This window comes from Vidua chalybeata, chromosome 4, assembly GCF_026979565.1.
Source record: "Vidua chalybeata isolate OUT-0048 chromosome 4, bVidCha1 merged haplotype, whole genome shotgun sequence".
NCBI classification, from domain to species: Eukaryota; Metazoa; Chordata; class Aves; order Passeriformes; family Viduidae; genus Vidua; species Vidua chalybeata.
Genome location: NC_071533.1, coordinates 47,287,548 through 47,305,449, shown reverse-complemented (window position 1 = coordinate 47,305,449; position 17,902 = coordinate 47,287,548). Strand labels below are relative to the sequence as shown.

Here is a 17,902-nt window from a genome sequence, read left to right as displayed (position 1 = left end):
AAGCTGCTCTGGCTTTAGTGTTCCCATGAAGTTTCTCTTTTCACTACTACTCTACTTTCATAAGTGGAAATTTCATCAAGTGAATTTCATTAAAATTATTCATGAGATCATCATGTATCTCCTGAGGCACAACTGCAAGATAGTCCCTGCCATGGCATGTGGCAAGAAGCACTGACATTTTTGGCTGAGATCATGTGCATGGACTGCTTTAGACATTTTAAAATTTATACAGTCCTGACAGAGAAGGGTACAGTTCCTTGGATTTTGCTTCCTCTTACACAATTTAGTGTAAAACTTGCCTGTTTTTCTCAGAACCAGGTGCAGGTGGCAGTGGGGGTTTCGCAGGCTGGACTCTGTGAGGAGAGGCCAGAGCTGCCCCATGGCAGACACAGATGGCTGCAGCCGGCACCCAGCAGGCGACCGCTGGCCACAGCTGAGCCCTCAGCCCTGAGGGCAGCACCGCTGGGAGAGCCAAATTCTGCACGTGGGACTGAGTGAGGAAAACAGAAGTGTGAGAAAGAATCCTGTAACACGGAGGTGAGGGAAGAAGGGGGAAAGGTGCTTCAGGCACCACAGCAGAAATTTCCTCCGCAGCCCATGGAAGGGACCTGGGATGGAGCAGTTATCCACCCTGCAGCTTGTTGAGGGCTCCGTGCCAGAGCAGGCGGCCATGTCCTGAAGGAACTGCAGCCTCTGAAGGACCAGTGCTGAAGAAGGCTTATCCTGAGAAACTGCAACCCTTCCAGAGGGCCCACACAGGATCTGTTCTGGAAGGACTGCAGACCATGCGGAGATCCAGCACTAAAGCAGGGAAAATTGTGAAGAGGAAGAAGCAGCAGAGTAGAACTCTCATGGACTGATCACAACCCCATTCCTCATCCTCCTCTGCCACTCACAGTAGGGAGGAGGTAGAGGAGCTGGAAATGAAGGAGTGAAGCTGAGCCTGTGTAAGAAGGGCAGGATGAGGGAAAGTGTTTTAGTTCTTATATTTTTTCTCACCATTCAGTTCTGGTTTTAATTGGCAATCTTTAAATTAATTTTTCCTGGATCTGTTTTGCACTTGATAGCAATTGGTAAGTGATCTCTCTGCCTTTCACTCAACCTAAGATATTTTTAATCTTGTTTCCTGCTTCCCACTGTCCTGTAGAGATGATGGAGTGAGAGAGAATAAGTGGATATCTGGCAGCCCATAAAGAGAAATCCACCATAGTCTAATAAAAAATGCCCTTTCTTTCCAAATTCAAGTAGCATGAACATATAATTGAGAACACTTTTTGAGACACAATTGAGAACTGAAACAATTCTACAAAGTCAGTTTCAACTCATGCATTGCTGTACTGTCTCTTTAAATACTTAGCTGGCCTAGATCCCACTTTGCCATGTCAGATTTGGATAATTTTTATGTGCTTCTCACTGCATGGAGGGTGGCCATAGCAGGGAAGATAAACTCCATGCCAACCAAGCATAACTTAAATAGAGACCTTGGACTCAAGAGTCATGTGGAAAAAATTTAGTGATGTGGGGAAAGGAAGCCTGAGAGAAGGGGAAATTATAGGTCACCTTTCTGTATGGAAGGCTAGACAGAAGCAAGGAAAAGACAGGGACACATCAAAGATGCAGTAAGAGATTTAGATAATTTGGATAATTCCCACTACAGGATAAAGTTCTCATGAGTCTCGGTGTCAGGCTATATTGACTATATAAGAGTATAAATCAGAAGAAAACTTTATATGGACAGAAAACCAAAATTAAGCTGTGGAAGGAAATAGCTTAAAAAAATCTAGACTTCAATTTTTTTCAAACCTGATCAACATCTCTGTATCATTTGTACTATTTCCTCCAGTCTAAAACTCTCAATCCCTCTAAAAAGCACTCCGTTGGTTAATCTGCAGCTGTTGGTGTCAGGACATATTCTGAGTCACGGTTAAAAGTCAAAAAGGAAACATCACAGAGAGTTTGGCCATACTACTCAAAATATACCAGTCAATATAAGTCACAATTTTCTTCATACTTTCAGTTTGGATCCAGTTCACTTGGCTTTGTTTTTAAATCAGATGGTTAAAGATCTTATTTTAAAAAAAAAAAAAATTTCTGCTTTTCTTTAGTATTTTCCCTTCAAGACTCCTGAAATTCCTTATCTTTTAGACATATGTCCTGAATTTGCTATTGTAAATAGTGAGACAATGAAAGCATTGCATTTCTTTGACAATTTCAACTCTTCAGTGCCTGAATGACTCTTCCCATCTATTGGAGACCCCTGCTGTCTCCTCCCCAGAGTCTCTCTTATTCTGGACACAATGGAAATTACTGTTTATATGACATAACCTCCCGTGTCATTATATTTCCTTTTGTATTCCACCTTTACCTTCTTTTCACTTTCTGTACTGCAATATCAGCTCCATCCTATAATTTCTACAACCTGGTATTTTTAATGAAGCTCTTATTTTCAGATAGACCTTTTATATCCCTGTTTTGTATACTTTCTCTTCTACCCAAGATCTCAAACATGATCTAACAATTATGACTTATAATGAGTGGGTATTACCTTTCAACCATGAGTGCAATTTACTCTTCCACACATCCCACCTTGCTTTTGATTCTTCATTATTTTCTGCTACTTGGATTTCATCCAACTTTTCTGTACTTAATGGCTTATGGTTTAGGTAAGATTTTTGAAAATTATTTACATAAGAATTTTAAAAATACCTACAAGGGTATAAGCTATTCAGATACATATAATTTCAGCCTATTTTCAAATCTATAGTGACTGGGGTGCTTTTTTTAGACTAATAGCTTAGTTCTAAAGAATCATTACACTTTTACGTCACTTCAGTTCCATTTTTTTCCCTCATGGAATGCTGAAACACTTAGAACACAAATACTGCAAATGCATCTTTATCTAAGTAACAAATATAACACTTGTTTTAATCAGACTACCTTGTCACCCTACCAAAATTCAGTCTATCTAAAGGAATCACACATGTTTTACATGCAGTTAAAATTATAGATGTTAATGAAAGCATTATAAAGACAAAGACTGTTCTTAACTTTATTTTCCTACATATTTTGGATCACTAACTGAATATTTGAGACTGTCATACCAAGATTTAACATCTTTCCTGGTATATCCAAAATGAGCCATCCAGTTCTAAAAGGCATCTATCTCATTAGAAGTGCACTATTTTAGTAAGCATTACTTGGATGCCTCGAATCAGAGGTGAGAGGTTTGTGAAAAGTTGCAGAACCTCTCCATCATACCATGGGTAATTAAGGGAATTCTTAAGTTTACCATTGTTCTCAAGATCCTGATAGAAGAAACTACTTAAAACTCTTTATATCCTTGCATGTAGAGATAAAAGTTAACCATAGACTACATGTACAATTTTTTCATAATTTCGGAGGACCAGCAGACCCTATTCAAATCAACAGGGGAGGTACATGCCAAATGACTTTTTAAAAGCTATAACTTCAGCTTAATTTGAATTTCAGTCTTGAGCTAGACAACCTCTCTATTGAGAGTATCTTTTAAGCATGTGCTAAAGTGCTGTCTGAATAGGAATAAATTTAGCATATGTTCAAGTGTTGCTCTAAATAGCTGCCTTCCCTTTTTAAAGATGTCACTCTCTTGACATCTGTAGCTCTTTGAGATTTAATGTGAACCAAGACATATTGTCACCATAACACTGGAAAAATAAAAAATTTTCTACAGAGACATCTGTAAATGAAGAAGGTTCCAAATTCTTCATGACAAGGAAAGTGGAGTGAAAGAAATTGAAGTAACACAATGAATGAAGAAGAGCTAAATGTCTACTCATTCCTGCTAGGATTCTCTTCAATTGCACATATTCCTTCTGTATTTATTCAGGTACATTTGCCCAAAATCAAAAGAGTATTTTAAACTTCCACTCAAACTGATTCTTAAAAAGGAACGTCATGTACAAAATACAAGTCAACTGCCTCTGATTAGCTCAAAACTTCTTCTAGAGTAATAGACACAATTCACTTCTGCAACTCTATTAAATAAGTATTGAATGATAACTGCATAGGAGTAATTTCAATAATGATACCATGAATAAAAAAAGAAGTTTTAGCCATTAAGAAGATTATAAAATACAAATCACATGGTTCAAAAGCATTTATTTCTTAAGGTTTCTTTACTGATATACATCAGGCAACATGTTTCATTGTCTTAAACTAAAGCACAGGTCCTCTTACAGAACTAAATAATTCCTTTATTATATATTCACCTTCTTAAAAAATAGCATAATAATCTGTAGTTTCGAGATTAAAATTAATCTCTAATTTTTAGAGATGGAGACTAACTGAAAAGTAAATTATTCTACAGCTATCTTTCTCTAAACTAATGCCAACTACTACCACACAGTTATTTGCCAAAAGAGATCGAGAGACCAGTGTTTGCTTTGTTGCTGTCTTCCATTTATATCTGCTGTTAAAAAAAAAAATCCACTAAAACAGTAAGGGGATGCTTTATACTATCAAAACTTGAAATATCCACATAGAATAACAAACCCACTGGTGACAGAACCACCACTTCCATGACACTTCTTGCTTCCTTTGCAACTGACAAACTACTTAGTTGTACCACGAAAATAGAGAGCTCACACCTAAAAGCACCCATTAAAGCACTGACAAAGTGAAAGAAAAGACAAATTAATTCCATACTCTGGTGTAAAAACACAGTATTACAAACAACTGTCAACAGCAAGGTCCCCATTTCTAATAGCCTCTCCTACAAGAACGAAATATCACGAACGAAATATGAGGGGTTGACCAGTATTTCTCATTCAAGAGGGCTACCACAGCCAATAAACCTTTGGTAAATACTGTGTCTGTAGATAATACAAAAGCAGAAGTGTGTCCAAACAGCAATACCACCATTACCAAAACGTAAAAATGATGAAGGATGGAAAACAATGTGAAAAGAAGCCCCTATTCTAGCTGTGACAAATAAGCATTTCTCATTTGCTAGAACAGAGATCCTCTACCGAATACTACAAAATGGAAAAATGGATTAAGAAGCACTTATGTAAAAGCACTAATAGCTTTTATTTTAGTTGCTAGCAGGCATAAGTGATCCTGTTGACTTTGGGAAATTATCAGAAGCATTGTGTGTGTATGTCTTCATTACACATGAAATCTGTACTGTCTTGATCCCTAAAGAAAGACTTAAGTGGAGTGCATTTATACAGCTTTATTACAGCACAGAGATATAATCTGAATACAAGCAGTAGTAAGTTTGTTACATTTACATGTGGGTAGACATTTGACATACTGGTGTCTCCTGAGGGCTCAGTAACAAGTGATGGTAGCCTAAAGATAAAAGCAAGGTACTTCCCAAGTAAGTCTCCAACAGAAGGTCATGACTTTTCTTAAGCCAACTGACACAACCAGAAAAACATTTCAGAAGATAATTGAATGCAGTGATGATGCAATAGTGCCACACTTCCTTTCAACCATGTGTGCTTGCCATTTCCTTTGAAACAACTTTTGTGCCAAACCACCCAAGAGCTAACTTAGCCTGTGTTAGGGCTGAGTCAGCTCACTGAGCAAACAAATGCCATAAAAAGCATTTGTATGGTTCAGAGCAAAGGGAATGGGGACACGTCAGTATCACCAACCTTTCAATGAAGCCCATCTGACTCATAATAATTTATGTGGGGAAGAGGAAAACAAACTTTAGAACCGCAAATCCCATCCATGGATCTGAAACACAAGACAGGCACCAGGACTAGCTGAGAAAAACTGCTCTGCATTTAATTTCATTCAGCTAATGAATTATACAATTTGAAAGGAATGAGTGATTGTCAACTCCCTCTTGTGCTCCACAGGTACCAAAGGGAGACATGGTAAGGCTACTGACCACCTGCAGTAGAAAGAAAAACAATTCACTACCTCCCAGGTGACAGAGAGGGGATTAGCCATGAGGGAAATACAACTCGTATTTTAGATCAGAGGTGAAGTGTTATCATAATTTTTTTTTAAGGCAATCTGTACCAGCTGCTTTAGAGTGGAACACCACACCCAGTCTGCCCCAGACACTTCTTGCTCAGAGCAAGTCTTAAATTCTAACTCAGCTATTCTCTTGACCAAAGAATATTGCAAAAGGCTGGACACTTCATCAAGTCACTTCATTTTTTGGAGCCCCACTTCTCTCAGCAAGTGGCTTCCAGATGCTGCTCTTCTTGGCTGAAGCACATACTTTTTTAATCCCCTGGGCAGGCACAGCTGAGAGCAGGTAAACTCAAGAGCCAAAGCTAAGGCTGAATATTTACCCCCCTGCAAGCAAGCCTGTGTTCCAGATCTGGTATTTTGATTAGTCATTTCCTAATTACAGAATTCTTTAGTGAAATTGAAGACATATTTCTAACAGCCTACCATTAAACAAAAGGTACATATTGAAATTAATTTTACAATTAGATCTATCATTAGAGGCTACTTTCCATGGTTCATTAAGTTGGACAGGATTTTGCTATTCTTCTGAAACATGTGCATGACTTTACCACTTTACCCCTCTTTATAGGCCTTTCTTTAAAAAAGGGGGGATAAAAAATGGTAGCTTCCACTGGAACCAGGCAGGCATCCAGATGGTTTTTTTGGGGGGGTTTTTTGCGGGTTTTTCTAACAGACATGTTTTCAGTAAGTGAATAATGCTAGCTTGATTAACAACATTTAGTTATGTACCAATACTGTTATGTTCAAAACAAAACAAGAAAAAACCACAGTGCTTTGTAAAAGACTTAAAATAGTTTAGGTTATGAATAGGTCAGCATAGAAATAGGCTGTGCCTGAGCTGTCCACTTCTCTCTGGTTAATTACCTTTCTATGATAGCCACTCTTCTGATCTATTTAGTAAGAAATTAGGCTCCTTTTTTCCAAGTACATCTCACAGTGATAACTATACCCACCTCAGTTTCAGATAAAACTAACACAGCATACCCCTCCCTGTAAAATCTGTCTAGAACCTAAGAGTGCAATATAGCACCTCACTAAAACACTTGGTGTATTTGCAAAACACTGCAAATACACACAAAATATGCTTTGTAACCTGCAGTTTCCCATGTGGAAATTCACAGGGGAAGTTTAAGATCTGGATGCTGATCTCCAAAGCCCCAGTTAACTAAGGCTGATCAGTCTGATTAATTGTTTTCCCTATGGGAAATTCCCACAACTATATTTTTCAGAGGTATGTATGTGCTTGTTTGGTTATAGCACAGTTATTGTCTCTAAAATGTTAGCCAGAAATACTGCAGCCTAGATCTTCTGAATTTGATAGCCCATTTAGCAAAATATGTGTTGCAGGACATGAGATACAACATCCTTGGCCATTTCTTTATCCGACTGCTACTGACTCTCCTGTTTATAGCACTGGAAGTTTCTTTTAAGCATTGCATTTTTAAAACATTCGGTGAAGGCCTAATTATTTTTCTACCACAAAGTCTGAATGCTTCTGTTCACAGTGAAGCCTAGCCGGCTACATTAATACAGTTATTCTTTAATGTTCCAGTTACGCTATGTTTTTGTTGTGTGAACAAAAAGAATTCTGACAAACTTTCTCAGCCTGAGCAATCAGAGGTCAAAAACAACCCTATTTTTCAGTGGGTAAAAGGAAAATGTTTAAAAGCTTAACATGATTAAGTTTCTTACTGTATGTTTCTAGCTATATGTCAGTTCAGATTGTATTTAAATCTTAGGAACATGATGCCTGCAAGTTGCCTGTGCAAACGGAGATTTTAAAATCCTTGTACTTCAACCGCTTTTCACAGAATGGAAAGTCCATTTAGCTCTTTCAAATAAATCTACTAATAAATATCAACAGCTTCCTTCAATGCTCTCTTTTATAGCTCATTGTTTAATTGTTTATGTCAGTTGGAGAGAAATGATGTTTCCCCATGAAAATTAGGATTACCCTAAATACCATTAAACCAGCTATAATGTTAAACTTTTTCAACCATGCAAAATGTTCATGTTCTACTTCCAATTTTTTTATACCCTAGAATCACAGAACTATTGGTAGAAAGAGTCCTTTGGAGGTCTCCACCTAACCTGCTGCTCCAAGTGAGAATGCTGCCAGCATGCTGTCATCCATTACTTTGAGGCTTGGAAATACCCAAGGAAAAGGGTCCCAACAGCCATTGCAGACATTGGGTTCTGCACTACCCATCCAGTGAAAAAGATTTTCCTGATTTCTGCTATGAAGTTCTGCTATTTTATTTCACTGGAGAGTACAATTTTTTTAATTAGCAGTCATAATAAAGGTGAGAAATACAGATTTTGTGTACGGATTAACACCTAAATTAATCTTTAGCTGTATTTGGCTGTTTGTCACTTTCTCAAATTCCCATCCCTATAATGATTTCAAACCATGGTACTCATTATGTTGTTCTTGAATTTCACATGATTGTGAAAGATGACAGTGATTGTAAATCACTTAGTTGCATCAATACTCTGACCTTCCAATATTACGACAAGGGTTTAGAACTTACCATTTCATATTAATGACGACTCTGTACCCACACCTGGCTGCACTCTATGTGTTATAATCCATAACAGACCATGCAGAAGCACAAAACAGATAACCTTTAATCAATCATAATATCACACACTGCTACCAGATGTAAGGTGTACATTTGGAAACAAAGTTATCAGTCACAATACAGAACAGAAAAAGATACATTAACATCATCTTTTTGTTGAAATAGCCAGACAAATACTTTTTTTTTTAAATAGTTTCAGGCAACCTGATGGGTCTGAAGCAAAAGCCAGTGCCTGCAACTCTCAAACAATTATCTTCAGATATGCCTTGCTTCACTGTTACCATCCTTAAAAGTTTCACTAAGCACTTGATGTCTTGCTTAGCCTCTTGGTCAATTCATAATTCAATTTCACAACAAACATCTGTTTAAAACACAAGCAACAAATTATAAAAACTCATGATGAATGTAAAATAGACGTAAAGCTGAAAGTCTTCCATTTCAAGTTTTAAAGGAACACACATCCACAACTCCAGAAGCACACGTCATTTAACCTAGAACAAAGCTGATGTTATTTCCAAAGCTGAGTAGAAGTGGAAATCTCTCATTCTAAAGGAAACCACACCACTGAAAGGCCAGAGTAAAGATACATGGAACTTCAAGGAGGGTGTGTTAGTTATTCACAGTACTTACTGCAAAATTAATCCTATCAAATACCTGTAGTCTATTAGATAGGTAACATTGTTTCATCAGACTGAATTTGAAGAGATTAATTATAAACAGAAGAACTACAATAATGAACCACAAATTTACTAAAGAGAATTGAAATCACAAGCTTAGCTAGAGGTAATTGTATGAAAATGTTAACAACATCATTACAATTTTCATACAAGCATCTGAAGTTTTTGGCAAACTTGCAGTTACCTGACAGCAGTAACACACCAGGTGATAAAAGCTAGCAAGCTTTTTTCCCCCTTATAAACATAAATAGTAATGAAAAATTGCTCTATATAGTGAGTAATGGCTTTTAAGGATCTTTTGGATTTCAGCTAATACATTTTACATGTCAGAAACTTCATGGTTTCCTTTCCAAGCTATGCCCATGTAGTCATAAGAAACAACACTGGTAAAACTGATGAAAACCAGGTTCTTGATAATGAATATTGTGAAAATCCATGTGTTTCTCTTTGCTTACTAATTTTGCCCTGTGAAATGCAAATTCAATTTTAAATTTTTTCTAGGGAAGAAAAGCAGAATGCCTCCATGTGATTATTCTGACTGGTGAAAAAAATGTAATCTTAAATGAGAACTGTATTGCCAAAATTTTAAGGCAGCTTTTTTCACTGTCTTTAATTTTGACAGAAAACTTACGTATAAGTGAGGTAATGAAACAGACTGTACTGGTGGAAGAGAAAACACTCTCAAACATGGATTCAAGCATCAACAAAATTAATTTTTACCATATTAGTCTATTCATGCTTGCATTTCCATGACAAAGATACATTTGAATGGCTAAATTCCTGGCCTGATATTTAAGACACTGCTTATGTTATTCTGTGCCAATCTGAAAAACCAAAATCATTTTCCATTCAGGAGAAAATAATGTTTTAACAACATCTTGAATTTTTTATTTTTGAGGACAAGAATACCCTAAAAATCTACCATGGGTCCAGTGCTGCTATTACTCCTTACACAAGTGAGTCTACCCCAACTTGTATGAGTAATTAAACACAAATTTAGCTAAAAGACAAAATTATTTATTAGGTCACTGCTGGAAATGCTGGGGATTAGGGAGACTCAAGCTTATGGACTGACTTGGGATGCAGTTACCAGATACCTTAGCTTCAGCAGGAAAAATGTCTTTAATATGAGCAGCACAAGGCTGAGATAGAGAGACATGGAATTCGTTGTTTCTGCACCACTCGTGACATATTGTGTCAGCTATCCCCACAGTGGTTTTCATATTTCTCATTCCTACCAAACAGAAAGGTGAGCTGGACCATCTCTGTAGTAGTAGTGGCAGAACACAAAATCCCATGTAGTAGAATTCTAGCAGTGGCAGAGCCCCAAATACATAATAAGAAATGCTGGGCCGTGACAAAGAGATTTATTTCATGTATAAATTTAATATGGTTAAGTGATAAAAGAATGAGGGTAACATCAAGGCAGTGTGAAGGATTGCAAAGAAACTAAGCCAGTCAGTTTCAAAGATGCACAAGGAAAGTGAAAAGACCCAAGGTTCCTTGGATGCAACCAAGCAAACATAAACCCTGTGCTTTTTGAAAACCTGAGACAATGACTTGCTTTTACGAGAACACTTTTCCACTTCATTCTTTAAAGCAATCGGGGCTTTTAAAGGGCTCGGGGGTGTTCACCCTCTTCCACACTGGCGCAAGTGACGGTGTTTCGCTCACCGGGAGGGCCCGCTCCTGCCCCTCCCCGGCTCCGCTTCTGCCCCGCTCCAGCCCCGCTCCGGTCCTATTCCCGCCCCGTTCCAGGCCCCGCTCCGGCCCCGCTCCAGCCCCGCTCCGGTCCTATTCCCGCCCCGTTCCAGACCCCATTCCAGGCCCCACTTCTGCCCCTCTCCTGCCCAGTTCCAGGCCCCGCTCCTGCCCCGCTCCGGCCGCGCGGGAAGCGGGACTCGCGTTCGCGGCGCCCTCTGGCGGCGGCGCGGGGCAGGAGCGCGGCCGGGCCCGCTGCAGTTGCCGGGCCGTGCCGAGGGACGCGTCCGGCACTCACCGGCACTCACCGGCCCTCACTGCCCCTCACCGCTCCTCACTGCCCCTCACAGCTCCTCACCGCCCCTCATCGCTCCTCACTGCCCCTCACCACCCCTCACCGCTCCTCACCGCCCCTCACAGCTCCTCACCACCCCTCATCGCCCCTCACCGCTCCTCACCGCCCGCGGGGATGCCCCGCACGGGCGGGCATGGCTGAAGATCAAGCTTAGCCATGTTACTTTTCACGTTAGGATCTGGTGTAGTTCTCTGCTGAAACTACTTCTGCGAAATGGCAGAGGCGCTACTAGACTGCTAGGGGAGATCTATGGGAGACTTGGCACAAAAAAAAGAGATATTAAATATACATATGCTAATACACCAGTGAGTGGAAGAAACAAAATCAGATATTAATACTTCCTGTCCCAGTGTATATTCATCTACAGCATGTTTTTCTAGGAAGAACATCAACCGTCACTCTCTCTACTTCTTCCTCTCCCCAAATCATCAGCATTACAAAACAGAGTCTGCTTCATTTGAATCAAGTCTCCCACTTTAGTGCCTCAGTGCAGTCAGCTTTTATTTTAAAGAGAAAAAAGTAGCAATAAATTGTATTAATATTTCCTTGAGAAAACATGCTTTATTCTTTACAATAGTTACTATTTAAAATGTGGTCTTTTTTCTGTTAAGCATTGATTGACAGATGGGCACAATATTACTGCGTATACTTCAAATTCTATGAATAAATACTACTGAACTTATTGATTCACCTAAGACTCCCACCCTGATGGTTTTGCTATCAGAAAACTCTCCAGTGAGCCCTACTCGTGAACTAGGACCATGGTCCATGCCTCCAGAAAACATTTAGATACAAAGTCACACAAACTCAAATCCCTCAATAGGAAAAACATATTCCTTCACTTGCTTCCCAACAGAGAGGTAACACAGGATACTTTTAAATCAGAAGCTGACCTTTGGTAGGGGCCACCATTATATATTCAAGAAAAATTATAGTAATATTGGGCAAATGTAAGAAACAACCACCTAGGACTGTAACAACAACTTTTCTGGCAACATAAAATCTTGAACCTTCACAAGTCAGAAGTTACCAGTGGACTGTTGTTTCTACAAGCCCCACCAGACCTACTCCTCACAGAGTTCTCCAAGCATTTCCATACTTTCTGGTTTTCCCATCATCCTGTGGCAGTCAGGTCCATGAGGTATCCTTTTTTTAGCTTACTGCCTGATAGGCCAAAAAAAAAAAAAAAAAGGCAACTCCTCATATAATGAAAAACACTGAGTAACACTCAAAATGGTCTGACTATCCACCACAACAACTTGCTCATAAGCCAGCCGTTTTCCAGTAGGAAAACAGTGTCTTCCTTCTATTTAGTGCCTCCCCACATCTAAGTCTTTTCATGTCTCTACTGGTCTGGTTGCCTACTATTTGCCTTTTCCAATTCGACTGCTATCTTTCTGAAGTTACATACTGATGTAATAATATTTTCCATTTTGTTCTTTGTAGACCTCATGATGAGGGTTCTCATGGAGACAGAATGCTGACTGCAGCAAACCATCAGGTCCTTATTTTGGTGGCAACCCTAGCTGAAAGTCCAGCATTGTATTTGATAGAGTTCTCATTGTTTCCCACTCTCCAGCATTCTTTTGCATCTATTGGCACAGTCATTTAAACATTTTATCAGTCACTGTCTCCACTATGAAACCTTTATGTGAGTCCCAGCTATTCATTTTAGGGAGCTAAGTCTGTATTAGCAGAAATGTTATTACTTGACTATTTTCTATTTGCCTTGCTAAGAAACACTGTTGGTCTGTAAGATTCCACCAGCATCCTTCTTCGCTCTGGAGCCTAGCCGTTCATTCTTATTTTTCCTTCTGTCTTTTAACAAATGCATTAGTCTGCAAGAAGAGATCTGTAAGACTTCTTGGTGAAGACTCTTGTCAACAGCATTTTGAAAAGCTACGTGTGTTGTATTAACCAGCATTTTCACTGTCTCCTTCAAAGAATTTTCTAATAGATTTGTGAGGCATTGCTTCCCCTTGTAAAATGAAAATAAACTACTTCATCTCTTCTTTATTTTATGATTCATTCCTGTTTACCCACTAATCTGTTCTTTGCTAGAATTTCTGCCAAAGAACTTCCTTCTTCTTCGAGGACTTCTTAAATAATTGATGTCATATGTGCCAAATTTCATTCCCCTCCAGTTAGTAACTCTGCAACGTCTTACTTTTGTTAGTTTAAAGTCTTAACTGAATACCATATGGTCACAATATTTATAATTTCTCTTATTAATGTCTTTTACTGAAGCTGTGGTCCACCAGTAAAGCAAATCCAGCACTAGGGATACTAGCATCAGACCAAAAACTTAACAGCCACATGAATGCCAGTCCAAATGTGTTCACAGAATTTTGGTTGGCTTTGAACTGGCAGTCTCTATGTCATATGATGTATCATTTATCTTTTATTGTACTGCATAAGATCAGCATAAAGTGCAAGTTATACATGCTTACTAAATGAACAGAAACAGATTCACCTCCCCACATTTGAACCAGATGAAACTTGTACTCATGGATGATCTGCTAGTGTGCATTGATGATAGAACATCAGCCTGATACTTCATTTAGAGGTTAATTTCCTTACAAATACGCTTAAAAAATTCAAACCTTCATTTTACATGGGTTCAAAAGTGATTACGTCAATTCATGGGAGGACAAAGGAGCGCTCACCAGGACTCACTGCAGATCACTGGAATCTGCTACCACATAGCATTCAAGTGCCTCAGCAGGCCAGCCCTAGTTTATTCTTCTTCAGGCATCTGCTAATATTCACAGCTGGATTCAGACACTAAGCAAGAGAGATGTAATTTGATCTACTACCACCAATCTGATGTGGTCTTTAAGTTTTACTTGTTCCAAAAAAAATATTTTTTACTCCAGAAGAATATTCCAGAGTCACTGCTCCAAAACTCATTTATATCTCATCTCCTAGTTATATCTCACTGTCCTCCACACCAGAATACATAAGAACTTCCTGTGAACATCCGATCATGTTCTGTGTTACCTTAGGATCTCTCCATGAACAAGCTTAGGGGAAAAAAAGAGATCAAAGACGAGTATAAGGAGTTAATATGCAAAGGCCAGGACAAGAAAGGAAGTGAGTAGAAGAGTGCTAGGAAGCCCCTGCTTTCTAGTCCTCCATGCCTTGGAGAGCCATGGAAGCACACAGTTATGAGATCAAATTCTTCTGGATACTTAAAAAATATATATATTTTGTTTTGGTTTTTTTTTTTTTTTTAATCTACACACAGAATTAAGACAATGTCCCCCTGAATCCAGCTAACCAAAACACTTGAAAGTGGAATCAAAGACTGCGAGGTTATTGATTAGTAACATTCTGTCTCTGGGTTTTTGTTTTGGGCAAAGTATCTCAGTTTGGGATGGATTTTTTTTTATTGTTGTTGTGGTTTTTTTTTTAAGAAATCTGTGGTATTTCAAATTTGTCTTTGAAAACCTTCTGTCCTTTTCTCTTTACACAGAAAATACTATGCCACAATAGAATTCCAAGTAGTCACGCCTACCGAATATACATGCAGTCATACTGCTGTTGGAATGAGCTGCACTTACCAGAATAGAACACACACTTGGAAAATGCTAAAAGTGCCTCTCTGTATAATACCAAAAAGCTTAGAAATGCAGACCTAAGGCTGTCCTGAGTCACTTTAGTGCTGTCCCTGCATTAACACTGTAGTAGGGGAAAGTATCATGTGCCATACACACACACATGTGCGTATTACATATGCATGTTATATGCATCTCAAAAGAGTTCCTTTCAACAAGATAAGAAAAGGCAAAAGGGCTTTACACTGTTTCATCTATATTTCCTGGAATTTCAGGTATCTCAAATATGGTTATGAAAATATTTGTAGTGTAGCACATTATGCTTTCTTGCTGTTCCTTGACACAGTGCTAATTCGCTAAGTTGCCAAAAGAAGTAAACAAATGAACCACTAATAGGATTTAAGTGTCCATTTATATACATTTATTCTGAGTTTGGGGTGCAGGGGGACAAAGAGAGAGAAATCTACATAAGAAATACCATTTAGCAAAGAGAACCTGCAAAAAGCCTGCACCATTCAAATGGCTTATGACATCACTATTGTCTAAGGGAGACAAGCAAATACTGATAAATCAGTGATTTACATTACATTTTTTCTATGACCTTATGAGTAAGTTTTGCTCTGTGCTCTGGTGGGATTAAGAAAAAATGAATGATAAGCAGCTCCAGAGAAATTATTCATTTCAATATGGTACGCTTGTTTCAGCAATTAGCAAAGCAGTATCAGGGAATCCTTCATTACCACTAACATGATGAATCAATAACATTTAGTTGTGTTATAATAAAAATGTGATAACATTAACACGGCATTAATAAAATGCACCTACCTTCATAGGTGCATAAAAAAAAAAAAAAAAGACTCCTGGTCCCAGTTAATTGTTGTTACTCCCTCTCAAAAATGCCAACGGAACTTCATTGCTACACAGAAAAACTGTGTCAAATTAGAGAATTTATCCATTAAGACAGAAAAAGTTCTAACTGCAATTACATGCCAAGATCAGGAATGTACTTGCCACTTACATAGTTTTATAGTTTTAAAGAAACACAGAATATACAATCTACAGAATTAGTAAGTGCAGTAACTCATTTCTAGCCTTGACAAGCCTGATTATCACCAATTGAAGAATGTATTTTAAGTTTTCATACTGAGAGAATTTACTGCATCTTCCTTAACGGGTTAAACAAATGTTCTGATAAGAAACCAGCTGATTGCAACATGGAATGTACACAACAAAATAAATTACCGAAAGGGACACAAATTCCTTAGACCTCACAGAAACACACAGGGGAGCATGTCAATAGTATGCTCTGTAGTTTTTGGGTCAGAACTATGGAGCCAAATAAAATATAAACTTACTTTTTTTCTGATCCATTTTTTGTGACACAGATGGACGGGTAGGACTTAATATTGGCAGAGTGGTCATCCTCTCTGTGTTGTTAAAAGAAGCATCTGTAGACCACAACGTCATCTTCTCTGTAGTGGCAAACAGCCGGGTGTTGTCTTCAGAGCCCTCTGCCAAAGCAGCTTCAGAGGCAGGCTGATGACTGAGCACTGTGGCTTGAGTTGGGGGACCAAAGGAATTTTCCTGGAAAGACTCTCTAAATGTATTTGAGTTCTTGTTCATTTGGTCAATATGCGATAAAGGCGTGGTGGTCCAAGAAGAGGGCTGTGTGCTGAGATCCACTGTGGGATCAGTCTCAGAACTATTTTCAACCGTATTTGGCAAAAGATCAGGAGATGTTTCAAAGTCACCATTAACTGTGAGGCCCTCACTTCCATTTGAATAAAAGCATGTTTTTTCTAACACTCCTGCAATAAAGGAAAAAAACCACTAAAATTACCATCACCTGGAAGAGTGTTACCAATTTGTTTTGGAAAGTTAATACTAAATAAAATTATATAAATAAATTACTTTAATATAAAAATTTAAATTAAAGACAAATTTAAGAATTCTATCTAGCAACAAAATAACAGGAGCACATAAAACATGGTTGTTGTAGGATAAAGAGAGAAACAAATGCTTCCATGAACTTAAAATATTTTAATCATATTTATAGTATGTCACCGAATACCTACATGTTTATAACTACAGAGTGCAATTTCAAGGATCTTCAACATGCATTCATTCTATCATTACGTTAATAAGATGGACAATGCTATTTTTTTATCCTTTTAAATTGCATCATCTCTTGTTTTCGTAGTACCACCATCTTCAGAAATCCAATTCTGAAGCTTTAAGGCAATCAATACATTTTTAACATATTCCATATTCACTAATTTGTAAAATGGAAAGAGGTACTATTTTCTCTATATAAGATTATGTAATTTAACTACCACTGCTAAATACTGGACCCTGAGTTGTCATTCTTCTCCGATACTGAATTTTAAATATACATTATCTAAAATTTTAGTCACTTGCTGGCTTTATTTTTTGATCATGTATTATATTATAGACAAAACCAGACTTTTCTTAGTTGTATGTGTTCAATAGTTGCAAGTAATTATAATTCACAAATCAAAACAGTAAGTAGATGTATCCCACAAGCATCAGGAATTTAAACTACATAGTAAGATAACTGATCTTTAACCTAGTAATCCAAATAATAAAGAAGACATCTTAAAAATGTGTAGAACATATATCTTATTTCTCTATAATAGAAATTACACATATTATCTCAAATTCTTTAACCAAATGTATTAGAGTCATATTTAATGCTAGAAGAGAAGCACCACTCTGTATTACAATATAAGAAATTTTTGGTAAATAGCAAGAGTCATTTTTGCCACTGGTGGGTAAAAGAGCTTAACAATCATAATAGACATGGTTCACCTAGACTTGATTATTAAAAAAATTAAAAGGAATCATCAAAACATAAAGTCTCCCAAATGTACCAAGTACCTTGGCAACAACTGATAATTTTAGTAACTTTTCTTCATATTCATTTGACCCTTCATTAGCTGTTTGGTACAGATGAACCACAAATGGCAGGGGGGCTGGAATTAGATGATCTTTCTATGATTCTATGTCTCCTAAATCCACAAAACACTCACTGCTATC

At 38.0% G+C, this 17,902-nt stretch overlaps 1 protein-coding gene across 4 annotated transcripts in view; it reads right to left on the bottom strand.

Moving 5' to 3' along the window:
• CORIN (corin, serine peptidase) overlaps positions 1-17,902 on the bottom strand; it is a 128,160-nt gene that overhangs the window by 85,974 nt on the left and 24,284 nt on the right. For all 4 annotated transcript variants that reach the window (XM_053941949.1, XM_053941948.1, XM_053941950.1 and 1 more), the window contains exon 3: positions 16,201-16,653. In XM_053941949.1, coding sequence (XP_053797924.1) covers positions 16,201-16,653 — 453 coding nt within the window. The remainder of the gene's footprint in view (positions 1-16,200; positions 16,654-17,902) is intronic.